Source organism: Monodelphis domestica, chromosome 7 (genome assembly GCF_027887165.1).
Source record: "Monodelphis domestica isolate mMonDom1 chromosome 7, mMonDom1.pri, whole genome shotgun sequence".
Classification (NCBI taxonomy): Eukaryota; Metazoa; Chordata; class Mammalia; order Didelphimorphia; family Didelphidae; genus Monodelphis; species Monodelphis domestica.
This window is the reverse complement of record NC_077233.1, coordinates 25,771,936-25,788,798: the sequence shown is the minus strand read 5'-3', so window position 1 is coordinate 25,788,798 and position 16,863 is coordinate 25,771,936. Positions and strand designations below refer to the sequence as shown.

Genomic DNA, 16,863 nt, shown 5'->3' with positions numbered 1-16,863 from the left:
TGGAATTGTGCTCTGTTTAGTGAGCAGCCTGTGGCTAGGGAGACAGATGGCCCTATCCATACCAGGAGGCATAAAAATTGAACCAAATGGGGTGAATCAGGGGATGGTTTGCACCCAATTGTGAAAAAGCTTTGTTCAGGGCCCCCCTCTCCCGGAACAGACAGAGTAATGGACTTTGGTACAGGATCTCCTGAGCATCCAGAGTGGCTATGACTTACCTCAGAGCCTGGCCTTTGCTGGAGAAGAGCCTCCGACACCACAAAGGAGGCTGGTTGCTGACAGGTCCTAACTCCCTATGGAAGTTAGCTGGGTCATAAACAGACTCCTTGGGGAGATTTTCTGCCTTTATCCCAACTGGGCCAGCAGTTGGGAGCCCTTTGTACAGCCTGACCTGGCCCTGCAGTGCCCCAGTCTTCAGGCTCCAAGAAGAGAACCTCAGTGGCCACTTCCTTTGGTTTCCCACTCAACTGCCCATAGTCCAGGTTAGTTCTTAAAAACGATGCGTCTTCCCTCCCTGGCACCATTCCCATGCCAAAGACCCAGCACGTGCCATTTCTTGGACAGAGCGTTCCCTTAGTGGTCTAGTTGATAACAAGCAGGGCGTTCCCCCAAGTTAGTGGTTGGTGGACCCGATGGAGGTGTGACCACAATGCCCCTGAGCATGTCTACCCCCAGGAATGCTGCCATTCAGGGCTGTCAGCCTGCCTGCCTTCCAAGGCCACAGAAAAGGGCTCCAACCCAGGCGGTGATGGGCAGGAGATGACCAGCAAGACCCTCTGAACCTGCCTCTTCTATGGGCAGATGCTGCCTGGGCCTCCCTTGTGACCCCCAGAGTCCTCCCAGGTGTCCACCAGCTGTTGCTCCCTGGTGTGTCCAGTGTGTGTGGATGGGCAGTGTCACAAAGGGCAGCTACTGAGCTTGCCAAGCTGCTGGCATCGACAGGCCATGGCATCTCTTTCTCTCATGGAAAACTGAAGTAAATAGCCCTAACAGCTTAATGAAGAGGAACTCTTCCTATAGATCTGGGCTAAGTAAGGTCAGCTTGATTCAAATTCATCTGTAATATGATCAGGTAACAGGGGAGCACTTGCATTAAACCTCTGAATTGGAAAAGGAAAATCAGCTGATTTTCCTCATTTGGAACATTTTCCTTTTCCTTATTCGGAAAAGATCATAAATTGAGAATGAGGCTTCCGAGACATAACCTAATGACTCAAATGAACTGAATTCCTAGTAACTGCAACAACAGCCGGTTCGTTTTCATCCTCAGGTTTAAGAGAGGAGGGATGCCGACCACTGGAAAGGAGGAGGGTTGCCCCAGAAGGGAGCCAACCTCAATATTCTGCTCAGCTCCAAGTGGTTTTCATGTATTCATGTCATAGTGGCCTTCCAAAAAGACTCCTGAGAAATGACAGAGTTTCATTGTGAATGCCCAGATGCCTGGTCATCTTCCCACTATAAGGTGGCAAAAAGAGGAGATTCACTTCATATACTTGGCTGTTTTTCTCTGAATACTCAGAAATGAAACATAGCACATTCTCTAAAGTCTCCATTGCTTTGATGCCATACAAAATGGAAATGGGTCAGTGAGAAATAGCTGTAAATTAAATGCCTGCTTCTAGACTGAGATTCTTTTCGTTATCATTTCAAAAAGGATAGACTTAATCTAGCAAGATTAATCTTGCTAGATTACTTCCTAATTTGTCAGGCCTGGAGTCAGGAAGACTGATTTCAATCTGGCCTCAGACTCTAGCTGTGTAACTGGGCAAATCGTTTAACCCCATTTGCCTCAGTTTCCTCCTCTGTAAAATAAGCTAGAGAAAGAAATGGCAAACCATTCCATTATCTTTGCCAAGAAAATCCCAAACAGGGTCATGAAGACTCAGACACTACTGAAAAACAACTATTACAACAAAATGTGTTTCTGAGTGCCATTTCTTCTCAGACTCACACTTATTCTTGTTAATCATGCTTTTTTAAGAGATCATAGCTTGTCTGGAAAACATTCATAAACCATCGTGAGATATTCCACGTAAGCCAAAGGCCATGACTCAGATCCTAGTGCACAGATTTTTAAGATAGTGCTTGAAACAGGCAGACCCAATTTAGGTTCTGAAAGTGTTTGTTATGCAAAAGTCAATAAGTAATCCTTGGAAAATTAAATGTCTGCCTCTTTCTCAAAGTCTCCTAGCTGCCATTTATCAAGATTTCATTACAGCTAAAAACTGTGCCTAGCACATTCACTAAATTTCCTCATGCTCTAGCTTACAGGTCTTTGTTCTTCAACCAAGATGGGCAAGCTGTTTACCAAATTCATCTTGGACAAAGAGAGCCTTCCCCAAAAAGATGTTTAGTACACTTCTGAATTTAGTCATTGCTATCTGCTGACTCAAGAGATTCCACTGCTAGGCCTATACCACAAGGAGGCCACTGATTCAAGTTCCCAAATATGTATATACCCCCCAATACTTAAAGCAACACCTTTTGTGAGAGCAAAGAAATGGAAACCAAAAAGATGGTGCCCACTGATTAAGAAATGAGGTCATGGGACAAAGATGATGATGAATGTGAGGCCTGGGAAAACCTAGACAAACAGGCAAGATCACAGTTCACACAGTCTCCAAGAGAAGCAAATTCAAAGCAACAACAAAAAAAATGGGAGCATTGCCTAATTATCCAGAAGCAGCGGCAGGAAAGCCGCCACCCTGCCCACCTAGTCCTTGGGCCGAACTGGGAACATCCCATGGTGTAACTGCCCGTCTGTCTTCAGATTTTGCAGGTGACTCTTTGGTTTTGCTGATTGTTTTCAATATTTCTTTGTGGGGTGCCTCCAGGAGGTGGGGAGAGGACAGGCCAGGGAGTTTAGGTATCCTTCCCTGTTGTGGGGCTTAGGGATATAGCACCCCCTTGATCAGCAACATACATGTCAGATGTTATGGCCCTCTCTTTGTACCAGAGAAGATATCTGAATGTTTTTCTTTTTGGGGGTGTTTACTGTGTGTACTTATGGCTTTTAAAAATAAAATATGTTGATTTTCTATCTATATATTATGCATTTGAGTTCCTAGACTTTTTCTGTGTAGTCTGCTGACTTTTGCACAAAACTTCCCCCAAATTCTCATTCAGCTTCTTATTCTGACCCGAGATACAGGGAAACCATGATGGGGAAAGCTGCACAATGTAAAAACCAAAACTATTGGTGAAAATTTATTTTTTAAAAACTTTCCCTTGTGATTCCAACAAATGGTTCAAGTCTGTTAGTTCCAATTTGGTATAGCTGTCTTTGCCACTCTGGAATTCATGGAGCAGCCTCAGTACTGATTCTACGGTTTTAGAGATTTTATTTACAGGGAGTATGTATGCAGGCAGATAAGTTTAGAGGCTTTAAGAAAGAACAAAAAAATTGCCAAGCCCAGGCTAACATGAAAATAGATTTCCACCACCTGAAAGCAAACCACACAGAAGAGAAGGGACATTGTATGAAGACTGCTGTCAATCAATGTCCAAGAATTGACTGGGGCTAATTTCCCACTAGTACAGAGCTATATTTCTTAGCCTACCCCATTTTTGTTGTTTCTTTTGTAAAAAATTTAGGGGGTGAAAAAAGTAAAACGATGGTCAGATAACTCATGCTTAAAAATTGTTTTTTCCATATGAAAATGCCCTTCAAAAGTATTTAGCAGAAAACCGAGGTACTGCTTTACCTGTGTGGTTGAGGCTGAGAACAAAGAAAGCCGGCTTTCGGATTTTAAGACTCCTTTGAAGAGTAAATGTTTGCTGTAGTATAATGAAGCAGAAACATGTAAAATGTATTTCATGTAACCAACCTTGTTTATTGAGAAGTCCTCATTTTATTGCCTGGTTTAGTAACAGGTTTGTTCCACAAACTAATTTTTCATAAAGCAAAGCACAACTTTTTCTTATAAATAGTATAAATTATTTTATTTACAGAAACTTGTTACAAAACAAATAGACTATATATTTCTTTTCTTTTAAATATCCAAAGTAATTTTCTATCCCATGACATTTGTTCATGTACTATACAGCAGCCAACCCAAAGTCCAGCTGAGATGCTCTTTGTCTTGTGTACAAATGATCAAACTAGTCACACACTTTACACGGGAGATTGCTTTTAGAACCAGGCTCAAAACCGAGCAAGATGCTTTCCAGGCCCTACATTCACATCGACAGCGCGTAGTGCTCATTGGAAATGATCTGAAAACATAACATGTTTTGCACAAAAGGTCAAAATGATTATTCTCTGCTAAAGAGCAAACCCTTTAACAATCATCTCTAGTCCAACTCTTTCCCTGGGGCAGGAGGAGAGACAGCAGGGACGCCCCTTGGCAAGAGAACTCTTAGAGGAAGACTGTGGCCTTCAGTTACACTTCTCAGATCATGTTTTTCCTTCAATGTTCTCAGAGGTACTTCTTTTTGTTAGATTTTTGGAGTACAAAATATTTTACATATTCTATTTTAAATTCTGCATTTTATGAGTAAATTAACAAAATGAGACATGTCTTATAAAACTGCTGGCAGAAAAAAGATTCCAATTCTTGGCATTGTGGGACACTTCATCACCCACCAGGACTGTTTTAAACCCCCAAAAAATCTCATTTCAAAATACTTTATCCAGTTACCAGCTTAGGTAATGTTTTTTAATTCCTCCCCTAAAATTTGGAAATGTTAAGTGGAAAAAGCAAGCCCCCCTCCCCCCAAGAAAAGAAAGAAAAATCAACTTAACATTCAAGTCTTTTAAAGGAGAATCTGTCTACACAGTCCAAGCTTAAACTAGTTATCAGGCACTTTTCAGGTATTTTTTTTCCATTAGTTTTAAACCACAACATACTAGTGGCTTACACTCACACACACATGCACATAGATACACACACACACACACTCTCTCTGAGTGCACAGACACCCACAAAACACAAACAAAGGAGAAGCAGTGCGTCACTTAACTGAATGTAGTCTTCTGGGGAATTAGACAATTTAATAGAAGCAATGCCCAGTTGATCTCTATGAATCCACTCCCAAGACATTCAAAGGGACATAGACTTTCACGAAACAGAGGCATCCCTTAAATTGTAAAGTAGGCAAGTTCTAGGACTATTGGCTTGGCAGTGAACCACTTCAAATTAGAAAAAGGTATTTTCTTTTTTATTAATTAATAAATAAATACTAGATGATCTCAATTGTACCAAAACTGGATATAAGAAAAAAAGACCTGTGCAAAAATACATATTTAAATATGTACAATCAATTTTAACAAAATATGTTTTCTGAAATAGGGATACTTCAATATTTATAATAGAACAAGAAATTCCAAAATAAAGATACAAAAGTAGGTTTTGTATAATTCTTTGTTCATCATTGCAGCAATTTTTTTTAAATAGGTTAAGAAAACTGCAGGAGTTGTCATCATGAAATTCTATGGAAAGAATATAAAAATTGTCTTGGTTTTAAATTAATACCAAAATCTGTCTAGAAACAACCCAACCACTGCAAATTTGGTTTTGCAAGTTAATTTAATCCGAAAAGTACTTGTGCTACTGTTTTAAATTACCTTAATTATTTAGAGTACTAAAATAATTGTAGGAGAAAATAAAAATTCCAAGAAAAAAACAACCCACCAGTCTCCAATGCCATAGCACTGTGTGAGCAGGTCTGTTTGTGGCAGGCAGGTTTCAAAATGGCTAATTTCCTAATCCCGATGGTTTATGTATGCACTACCAGGAGACATAATGAAAATGGAATTAAAAACCCCAATCTAAAAGAAATCCAAATGATCAACACTTGCTATTCTAAATATCTACATTATTCGGAATTAGCTCTGACTTGCCAGCAGGTAGCCTTGGTACTGACTTCTTTTTTTAGAGTAACATAATCTCTGACAAATTCTATCACTTTGAACGGACTCTGTGGGCCTCGCTCCCTTCTTGGCCGTGAAGTCGCCCTTTTGGGGGGCCGGCCTCGGAGGCAGCGTGGAAGTGGCCTCGGTCATTTGGGGCACTAGGCCTCTCACTTGGGGAGATGAGACGCAGCCCCAAGCCTGGAGGAGCTCTGGAGGTCGGCGACTCTTTCTATTCATTCTGGGTTCTGCAGCTTCCCCAGGTGCACCTGCCTCAGTTCCCCTATTTTGTCCTAAAAACATTTGGTGACTGTTTGCATAAGAAACGACGGTGTCCCTCCCCCCTCACACGGGCCGGCTCTGGTCCAGAGCTCAGGGCTTTGGAGGATGAGGCTGGGCGCACGATGTCATCAGGCCGCTGACCACCTGCGCTTTGGGGTGATAGTTGGTGGACTTCAGAGTTCCCTGAAATGGTCGTTTATGACCCAAGAGTGGGAAGAAAAGGGGCTGGGGCGGGGGAGAGCTGCGGAGTGCAGCCGGGGGCTCCCCACAGGCTAAGTGGCCAGCGGCGCCATCAAGCCCTTTAGAGACTTCACTGGGGTGGGAAGCGTCCCAGGAAGCAGAGATCCTGGAGAAGCGAGGGGGGCTCCCCACCCCCAAATCCAACCAATGAATTCTCTTGAGTGACATAAAGGGGGTGGAACAAACAGGGTTGGGTCAAGCTGATGTTCGGAACTGATTTCTGTTACGGTATTCAGAGAAGACTGAGGAGAACCCGTCTCGCCTCCCAAAACATTAAAAATATGAATGTTCGCTTCTGTGGTATCCTATTAATTTCATCTTAAAAAGGCAATTTTTAGAAAATAGAACGAGGCTAGAAGGTATAATCAACCTACTTTGATATGCTGTTTCAACGTGAAGACTCTATGGAATACCCTTGTGAAAGAAATTACATTTCTTTGGAAATCTCGGCATAGGGTTTTCCCCCTACAGTGATTTTTTTCATTTGGCTTTCCTCTATCAGAACGAGTTAGCATTTTTCTCTTCCTTTTCAGTTGCATCTTATTAAAAAGCACACAGAATTGCTTTTGTACCATGAAAAGAACTCCTCCAAGATCTTTTAACTTGCTTTCTGGGCATCGATGGCTTAGTTTAAAAGGGACACTCCCCGGACAGCTCCTGACCCCAAAGGACTTGCAAAGGCTGGCCGATGGCCTGTTGGGTTCTGCTGGGTGGGGTGATTGTCCCTAGTCTTGGGCCGCAACAAGAAAGCCACGTTCCCTTCTGGGGGTCCCAGTCCCTCCCAGAGGGGCCTCCTGGCCTGGGGAGTTCTGAGGGGGGAAGGAAGCCCGCGGAACGCTCTGCCCCCCTCGTGGCCCGGCCCGGCCGGATCTGAGAGGCAACAGGACGTCTTCCTGCAAGTCAAACGTCTTACAGAGTCGCAGCGAGCGGCCAGGCCACGTTTAACACTGACCAAAGCAACGGTGTGGCCGGACGCCGCTACAGACAAGGCTTCAGGGAATTCCTTTCGGAAAGGACAGACAGTCCAGCAGATGCTACACCTGAGGACCCAGGAAGCTGGGGTCAAGTCAAAGGCAGCGTGCGTGGATCCAGAGGGCCGGCGGAGGTCTGACTAGAGGGCTGTCCAGTTCCTGCTCCCTCGCTCGGTCAGGGCCGCGCCTTGGGCTTGGGAGGGAGACACAAAGGGAGAAGGGGGGTTAGCCAGCAAGGAGCGGCCCCAGCCCCGGTGGGGGCCGTCCTGGGTGCTCCCTGCAGAGGAGAGGGGAGCCCCGGCCTGCCCTGGAGAAGGCTCCCCGTGGAACAAGGGATTTCAGGCCAGCCAGCCCCTGGCTTCTCCTGGGCTCCAGCTCCCGGCCCTTCCCGCAGCACATGAAGATGGGAACATGCTGAGGCGGGCTGAGAAGTGTAAGACTGACCCCTGGGGGTCACCATCCCAGGAGGGTCCGGACAGACCCCACACCAGCCTTCCAGCACATGCCCCCGAGGTGGGCTGGGGAGGGGCAGGATGGCACCTCTGAAACCCAGGCAAGTCCGGGTGGGACACAGAACCCTGAAAAGCCCTTTATCGTCCCGGCGATCTGGTTCCGGCCAGGAGGGGCCCAGCTGCCTGTAGGCCCAGCCCTTCCGGGCGCGTTAGGCCACTGCGGGCCTCAGTCACACCAAAGGCTCCTCCCAGAGTCTGCACCCTGTCCGGTCAGCATCCAGGCCGCATCTAGAACCACCCGGAAGAGGCTGCCCAAGGGGCCCAGGAGGCGGCCCGGCAGGCCTTCCCCCAACTCACGGGGTCCTCCCTTACCTGGTGAAGAAGAGCGCTGCTGGCCAGCCCTGGCGGCGCCGGGAGGGGGCCGGGGTGCTTCACGCTGTTCACCGGCGGCAGTTTGGCGACCTTGCCGGCCTGGCCGCTGTGCTGCACGGCTGCGCCGCCAGGGGAGCCCTTCCTCTTCTTGCCCAGGAGCTTGTCCAGAGGGGGCGGGGGGTGGTGGGCGTGGGGAAAGGCGTGCGCGCTGCTGGCGGCCATGACGAGCTCGCCGGGCGAGTGCACGAAGGGGCCCAGGGACAGTGTGGAGTCGCCGCTGTTGACCATCACGCTCATCCTCTTGATAGACTCGGCCGGGCTGGCCGCCAGGGGGCCCCTCCCCGCTTGGTCGTGCCTGACGCCCGCTGCGTAGGCCCTGTTGCTCAGGCAGTTGAGGCCCACGGTGGGGGGTGACGCCATGGGGGAGGGGTGGGCAGGCCCGCAGTTGGCGGGGTTGGCCACGCAGTTTTTCCTAAGTGAGTCCATGGAATGAGGAGAAGAGGAGGAGGCGGGGTGGGCGGCCAAGGGGGGGCTGGTTTTCCGTTTCTTTCCTGATCCTGAGCTGCCGCAGCCCCCGCCCCCGCCCCCAGCCCCGGGGCTGATACAGAAGGAGCTGTTTGCTGGAGGCTCCTTTAGCTTCAAGGACTTGCTGGATTTCATTTTGGGAGGCCTTCCGCAGCCTGGGGAAGGTACAGAGGAAAGCGCCGCCCCTGCTGGGGTCAGCGGGGCCGAGGACGCCTGTCGGGGGTCCCCGGGGGCCGGGGGCGCGTTGAGTGTGGTTCCGTGGGCCGGCGCAGCTTTGCTATTCAAGGGGAGGCAGGAGGGCGAAAGCAACACTGGCGATGGCGAGGCTGTGCAGGAGGCGGCGGAGGCCGGGGGGCTCGCGCCATACGGGGACAAGGGCCCCGGATTTGTCCGCTGGGGAACGCGCGCCGACACCGAATGACCAGGAGCTGGAGGGATTTTCCTGCAAAGAGAGAAAGGTGGTGAGAGCGTGGCTCCCGGGCTCTAACCTCCCGGTGCCCCGGGGCAGGCGGCAGCAAGGATCACACCCCCAGAACTGGCGCTCTGCTGACCCCGCCTTCCTACACTCCTCTCTCAAGTGGAAAATGGTGGCCGTTGGGAGAGGTCCCAGGGGGTGCCCCAGGGCACCTCGCCCTCAGGCCCTTCCCGCTCTAAGGCCTCACTCTCCAGGGCTTGCTGGTCCCACTGGCTGCGGCCAAGGCCCACACTCTCACGGGTGCTCCTGCTTCGGTGCAGTGCTCCAAAGAGGCCACCAGGTGGCTCCAGGAGGACCTGCGGGTAGGGGGAGCATCCTTGCCTACCAGAGTTCTAGGGCCAAAAAGGCCCTTGATTATCCCAGCAAAGGCCAAAGGCCTGGGCCAGGCACATTTTCTGGGGCGCCCTGATCCCTCCACAAGCTCCTACTTGGGGAGCTCTGGCTCCGTCCCTCTGGGCCTCTGTCCCTCCCAGCTCTGCATCTCCTCCTCCCTCCCCAGCAGTCAGAGGCAGGGCCTCCCCTCGCCTCTGCATCTCCAGCCCGTAGGGCACAAAGCAGGCCCCACATCCACGGAGCACGAGTCTGGCACATCCCGGTCCTGTTTCTGCCGCTGCTTTTGCCCATTTTCTACGCCTTTCTCGGTGACTGAGCCCAGCATTCAGGCCTTACCTTCCAACCTTTCTTACTCTCTGGGCTCCAGCAGGCCCACCCTCAGCATGCCTGACCAAAGTCCGAAGACACACATTCTGGAGGGGCCCAGAAGTGGCGCAGAGCTAAAGGCCAGGCCCAAAGGCTCTTGGGGTTTTCCGTGGCCATTAAAAGATGCCACTCGATCCCAGCTTTTCCTGTCCAAACTAAAGCTTGGTTTCTCCTCACCCTGTACTGCAGGGAACATTTGATTACTAATTAGGAGTGGGCAAGAAGGGCCTCGGCCTCCTCTCACCTCCCGTCCCAGAACAACCAGAGGGAGTTGGATTGGCCCCACCAGTTCTCGAAGAACTTACTTAAGTGCCACTTTCTTAAATGGCTGCATTCCTTGGAGAGAACATTTCTACATAAGTAGAACTACAAGGATATGGGGTAAATTAGCACCCACCCTCCCAGCTGGCTGTCATCTCCAAGGTCCCTTCAACCTCCAGATCCTACAAAAGAACCAAGCTCTGGGGGCAGGGAAGAGAAACTGGAAAATGTCAACAGCAGGGTCTGAGGGGGGAAGATGTATAGAACCTCAAAGACTTCCTCAATTGGGGGGCAGCTGGATGGCTCAGTGGATGGAGAGCCAGGCCTAGAGACGGAAGGTCCTGGGTTCCAATCTGGCCTCAGACACTTCTAGCTGTGTGACCCTGTGTAAGTCACTTGACCCCCACTACCTAGCCCTTACTGCTCTGCCTTGGAACCAATCGTAATTGATTCCAAGACAGAAAGTCGGGGTTTAAAAAAAAAAAGATTCCCTCAATTAATCCACTGTTCCTACATGAATGAGGAACTGTGAGTCAAGTGATGCCAAGAAAGAGGCACTGAATGCCCTGCTGGGGCAGATGGGGATGTATTTTCAAATGACAGGAAAAACGGGTTCCCTGGGCCCTGCCTGACTTCTTCCTCGGCCTGTCATGCTGAAGAGCATGCTCACTGAAGGCTTAGGAAGGCACCTCAAACAGTTATCCCTTCTCTACGGCAGGGTTAGAGGAGCAGGGCCCTGCCGTCTGGAGAATGCCCATAAATGTTTGGGCGCTCCCTTCATACCAGAGAAGAAGTCTGACTTTTTTCTCTCTCTTTTAGGGGGTGCTTACAATAAAAGTAGTGTATATGGCACTGAAAAATAAAATATATTGATATTACAGCATACGAAGTATACATATATTTTATGCATTTCTAAGTTGCGAAACGTCTTCTGGGTCATCTGCCAGCCTTTGCTTGTCATTTGCAGCTCCTGCCAAACTACCCCCAAATTCCCATTTAATTTCTTACGACGATCCACAATACAGGGAAACTGTGATAGGGAAAGTCATGAGGTGGAAGGGATACCCCGAACCACAAACTAGTGAAACTACTCTAAAAAAAACACAATATTATTGTTTCAAGGCAGAAGAGTGGTAAGGACTAGGCCATGGGGGTGAAGTGACTTGCCCAGGGTCACCCAGCTAGGAAGTATCTGAGGCCACATTGGAACTCAGGACCTCCTGTCTCTAGGCCTGGCTCTCCATCCACTGAGCTACCCAGCTGCCCTTCAAAACGACTTCCTTCTTAACCAGTTTTGACAGGTCTCCCTATTAGGGTGTAGAGATGGTCAGCTAAAGTACAATTTGAGGATTGCCCTCAGTTTTCAGAGAACCCCAATGATCCTGATGACCATTAACACAGATAATGAGACATGGGCTATGATAGCTCCAAGAAAGCTTACTTCTCAAGGATAAATTAACTTGGTATTTGACTTTCATTTTAATGACAATGCATACGGCAAAGGAGATTCAAAGAAAAGGAAAACAAGGGAAGAGCCCCTCACCCTTCCCCTCCCAGGCAATGGAAAGGAAAAGGCACTCACTTCCACATTTGGGAATTAAGATGCTTGTCCACCATAAGGTTAAGGGCACATCGGATGTGGTTCCACCTCTTATCAAAGACGAAATAGCCCCTTCCGATCTGTCGGCTCCCAAAAGTGCAAAACTGCAAGAGAGGAGACGATGCGTGTTTGCTGACGTCATTTCCTTAGGACGGCGCTGACTCTTCCAGACACCGCGTGCCGCCTGCCGCGTGGGCCGAGGAACCCCACGAGGTGGAGCAGAGAAAAGAGGCGTTTCCCCCCCGTGTGGCACCAGGGAGGAGAAGCACCCCTGCAACGGCCTGGTCACGAGCACCGGCTTCTGCTCTGTCATAAACAACAACTCATCTTGGAGGCTTTAGACTAAACGTGGAGGGAGAGAAGGAAGAGGGCATCCCAGCCTAACTGCCCAACGTCTCCGGCCGCCTCGCCAGCCTTTTCAGCCGAGGCTAACGCCGTCCCACAAAGGACACCACATGACTACGGGGTCCTGCTCCATGTGGGAGCCTCCCCTGGATGGGGCCCGAAACCCTTCATCCCCGCCCGTAGCTTCAGTTTGTCCGTCTGTCCCACAAGGGAGGGCCGGACATGGAACTTACGGATGCTGGCTGAGGATGATGGGCTGAGTAATGACAATCCAGTTTTTCCACAGATTCTTCCTTTTCATCGCCTTCTCCCTCGTCGCTGGATCCCCGAGATGCTGGCTCAGTTGAAGGCAGGGGAGGGTGCGGAGACTCGTTAGCGGCCGGAGAATCGGAGGGTGCGTTCCCACTGGGCAGGGATGGGCAGCCCGGAGGCCTGCAGGGGCAGACAAAGCACGTGTGAGCCCGGAGCACAAGGATGGCTGTCTGCCTCTCCCGCACTGCCACACCCCGAGGATCCCGAGTGTCCCAGGAGCTCCCCGGCAGGGCCCCAACATGGCCAGCCTGGACTCGGCCTCGAGCCTCTCTCTTGTCCCACCAAAGGAAGCTTCCAGGGAATGAGGTCTGACTCACCTGCGGGCTCCAAAAACCTGCCTCTCCCTCTCGGTATTGGGGAACCCTGGCCTTCCTGAGCTCAGCTTGGGCCACCTCTTCCCTCCCCCCCCACCCTGAACCCCTTCCTGGCCTCTCGGGGCTCCCAATGCAGTGCCGGCACTTGCTGAAATAAAGGCTGTTTCAGGTCCAGGGAAACCATTTCTGTGTGGCTAACAACAGGGTGGACCACAGAGATCTCGATACACGTGTGCACCCACACGTTACACCCCCAACCCCCCCCACACACACGTGACTCCTGACCTAACACATCTCTGGCTTCCTTGAAATCAGCGGCCCAGACAGGCTCCGTCACCCCGGCATGGTGGCGGCTTTGGGGGCCCCCAATCTGAGCTGCCTCGGGGGGCAGCCCCCCTCCCCTGTCCCCCGTCTCTCTTCAGGAGACTCTCCAACAAAACTGGGAGGAAGCAATGATGTGGCCGGGCCTGCCAGCTCCAAGCCCTCGGCATGGCGGCATCCCTGGCTGCCCAGCCTCGGGACCGTCTTTTGGACTTGACCCAATCACTGGCTCAACATTTTGCCAGGCCTTTGGCTGAGGGTTCGTCCCCACCGCCTCGGGAGGCTCTGGAGCAGACGGAGCCTCACCTGCGGGGCACAGTGCCCCCCCCCACTCCCCTTTCTATCCTGGCCGCCTAACCCTGCGGCCTGCTCGCCTCCTTGGCTGGGCATCTTCCTCCTCCGCGGGCCGTTGACGTCCAACATCGTCCAACATCGCAGGCCCCGCGCTGAGGCCCCGCCTCCTCCCTCCCTGGCTGGGCCCGGCTGCCCCAAAGGCTCGGCCCACTATCTGCTCACACGGGCAGGCCTTTGTGGAGGCCAAGCTGTGTCTGCGCCACGGCCCAGTGCAGATCTACACACGTGGACGGGCGCACAAAGCCAAGCATCTCCTGGCTGAAATCTGGCCCCCCGGCCCTTGCCGGGGGGCGTCACTGACCTTGGAAGACTGGGCTGGTGAGGTCTGGGTTTGCTGGAGACGAGCGGCCGGGGCTCGGCGGGCGTCCCCCCGAGAGAGCTGTGGGGCGGCTCCGGGAGTGACCTGGAAGGCGAGGCCTGGGGTTCCCTGAGGAGGGGGAGCGGCGGCGGTGGCGGCGGCGGCGGCAGCTCACAATGGCGGAGCAGCTCCTTTTCCCTGGTTTTGTTTTTGTGCTCGGCCAGCAGCACGTCGAAGCGCTTTCTGCGGCCCTGGACGGCCCTCCGCTGGGTTAAGGAATGTGTCTGCAAGTCAAACAGAAGGCAAAGCTGTCCTCAGGTGCACAGCGAGGGCTGAGGCCAGGCCGCAGGCGCGAAGTGGACCCATCAGGAAAGATTCGGGCCCTGAGCTGGCCAGAGGAAGGCGACGGGGCCTCATCCAGGCCCTGAGGCTGAGAAAGCAGGTCTGGGGAGCCAGGCTGGGGGGTGGCGGTTTTCCGATCAGGCCCACACTAGAACCCCCTGGGACCTCCCCTCGCCCAACCCCCAGAGCAGCCGGGCCCAGGGAGGAAGAGACCAGCCTCAGGGCGAGAGGAGGAAAAGGAAGGCAGGTACACCACCACCTCCCCCTCAGGCCACTCGGAAAGAAGGTGAGGGGATGCTGCTGCCCAGTGGGGACAGGGACAGACGTGGCGGTTGGGGGGTTCTGCTAGGGCAGCGTCAGCCCCCTCAGAAAACCCCTGAGTCTCGGGCAGCTACCAGCCCGGGGCTAACCCAGTGTCAGATGTCACCTCGCATTCGCCTAGGGAGGCAGTGAGGACGGACCATGATCTACACCCCGGAGAGGACCTCCTTGGAAACCACACGGGGAGGTCAAGGGTTCCGAGCAGCCAACTGTCACGAGGGATCGCCCTTTCACAGACAAGATTCTCTCGCTGATCTCCAGCCCGGGAACCAGAGAACCTCGTCGTCCCGGAACCACCACAAAATCAGGGGGTAGAAGGGTTACTGGCACGAGAAAGGGGGCGGTGATCAGGAGGCTGGCCTGGACGAGGAGGCGCCAGATGCCAATGAGGGCCGGCACGACCAGATGAAGAAACACTGAGGGCTCCTGGCAGGATGAGGAGCCACGAAGGAAAGGGCGATGGAGAGCTGCCCGCCCAGCGAGCACTCAAAGTAGGAGAAAGTGGACCGAGGAGGAGTGGATGGGCAGTGCCATCCCTCCATTGGCGTCCGCAGCCAGGACCATCCTGGTGCCCAAAGCACTCCGGTCACTCCAAGATGGAGCACTTTTTTTGGCACAAGCCTAAACTTTCCCTTCTTCGGCTTCCACCCTCTTCAAACAAGCTCCATCAAATTCCTCTAATGGGGGGGAGTGGTGGCGGCAGGCATTTATTAAGGCCTGCCGCCTTATTGGGGGGCCCACACCCCCCAAGCATGTGGCGGCTACCACATCCACCCGAGGCAGACACTGTGAGTGACCGTCCTCTTCACAGTGCTCCAGGCCCTGCGCCCTCTCCATCCTCTGCACCTCTCCAGGAGAGGACTTTCGCCCCACATATATGCTGCATCCATGCAGGAGCCTGACCTGGAAGAGAAGCGAGGCCACGGCCGCCTCCCTCAATGCACTCTGGGATACCCTCATGGCCTCCTGGCCAGCTGGAAGCCCACTAAGGTCCCAGACCTTCTCCAAACAAATTCGCATCTGGCCGTGGATGGGTGAAGCCTCAGGGCAGATGACTCCAACAAGCCCCATTCTAGGAGGGCCGTGGATAAGCCCGGGGGATGGCCTCCTTCTGGTCTCTGGGCTGCTGCCTGGGCCTTCTACTTTGCTTATGCCTGTACCCACATGCTATCTCCACTACTGACAGACAGCCAGAACTTGGGCCACCTTTGTCCCCTGGATTTATCAGGGCTTTGCCTAGCCTGGAACAGTCATGAAGTGAATGTAAGCTCGCCCTTCCCATGGCCACCCTGACCTAAATCTCCTCCTTCTGGACAAGCGTGGATGCTCACTCATTCAGGTCCAAGTCCACCTGACTCAACACCGCTGAGCCCATGAGCCTTCCTCCAGGGCCTACCTAAAACGGAGCTCCATCCCCAACGGCCCAGCGGGGAGTCCTGGCAAAGACCAAAAGAAGGTTAGTGCAGCGTGGCCTGTCCTCGAGGAAGCCCAGCACACACTTCCTGATAACTCTTCCTCCTGGGGCCTCACCAACCATTTCTTGAATATGTTTGAGAATGTCGTTTCAGAATTCCATTCATTTTCTTTTTTCAAAAATCAGAATTGAAGGATCATCGACTTAAAGCTGAAAAGGACTGCGGAGGCCCGTTTTACAGAGGAGGAACCCAGAGCCTGCTTGTCCTGAGTCACAGAGTTCAAGTGTGAGGCTGCGTTGGGCCTCGAGTCCTCCTTCCTCCGAGGTCAAAGGTCCCCAAGTCCGGGGAACGTGCCCCTCTAGTTCAGAGGCTCCTCCCAGCGCCCCCATCCCGGCTGCCGAGTCTTTTAGATCTCGGGTGGTCGGTCCATCTGGGCTAGGGACATGGCTGCCGTGCCTGCCATTCACCAGGAGCGGCTGGGGCTCGGTGACCACCACCTGGTTTTGTCCTGGGCACAGGAAAGGGGAGCCAGTCTAACCCGAGTGCCTCCGCCGGCCGCTGTGGCTGTCCCTGTGTGAGGATGGGATTAACTCACTCACTTTTAAATGCAATCACCCTACAATGCCTAAGTGGGGGACAACTCAGAAGGCACTGCCCAGGGCACAGTCACTCTAAGCCAAGTTACAGACAGCAATTGGTCCCCGTAAAGTGGAGGAAGGGACAGGAAGGGACATGGAAAAAACACTATAAAAACCCTGAACTTCCTGTCCAGACTTGTCTCTTTCTCCTGGGAGGAGCTCCGGCCGGGGATCTTAGACTGCTTCTGGATCTTCCCTGTGGACCTCCCCCACTTAGGCATTAAGTGCCCGTGAGGCCAGGGGCTGCTCCCTCTCTGTCTGGGGGAGCCCCAGGTCTGTCCCAGCCCTGGTCCACGGGTGAAAGCAAACACCCAACATCCACCACCGATCAATGCTGCCTTCCAGCAACAGCAACAGCAACAAGGGCCGGTCAGCAGCATCAGAGCCCAGAGGAAAGGCAAGCAGGGGTGAACCAAGAGACACCAGCTTGGTCGGTGCAGAGGCCACTAGGGATGAGCAGGAAAGCGGCTTGTCA

General features: G+C 52.3%; 1 protein-coding gene across 5 annotated transcripts in view; it reads right to left on the bottom strand.

Moving 5' to 3' along the window:
• Nucleotides 1–3,808: 3,808 nt before the first annotated feature.
• The window catches only part of ATXN7 (ataxin 7), a 98,973-nt gene continuing 85,918 nt past the window's right edge, over nucleotides 3,809–16,863 (bottom strand). For 2 of the 5 annotated variants that reach the window (XM_056804369.1, XM_016424429.2), the window contains 5 exons: nucleotides 13,676–13,956; nucleotides 12,307–12,505; nucleotides 11,711–11,832; nucleotides 8,169–9,135; nucleotides 3,809–7,537 (listed from right to left, as the gene is read on the bottom strand). In XM_056804369.1, coding sequence (XP_056660347.1) covers nucleotides 7,520–7,537; nucleotides 8,169–9,135; nucleotides 11,711–11,832; nucleotides 12,307–12,505; nucleotides 13,676–13,956 — 1,587 coding nt within the window. In that variant the 3' untranslated portion in view covers nucleotides 3,809–7,519. Of the gene's footprint in view, nucleotides 9,136–11,710; nucleotides 11,833–12,306; nucleotides 12,506–13,675; nucleotides 13,957–16,863 lie in introns of all 5 variants that reach the window. The other 3 variants (XM_056804368.1, XM_056804370.1, XR_008913353.1) reach the window with 2 other exon arrangements.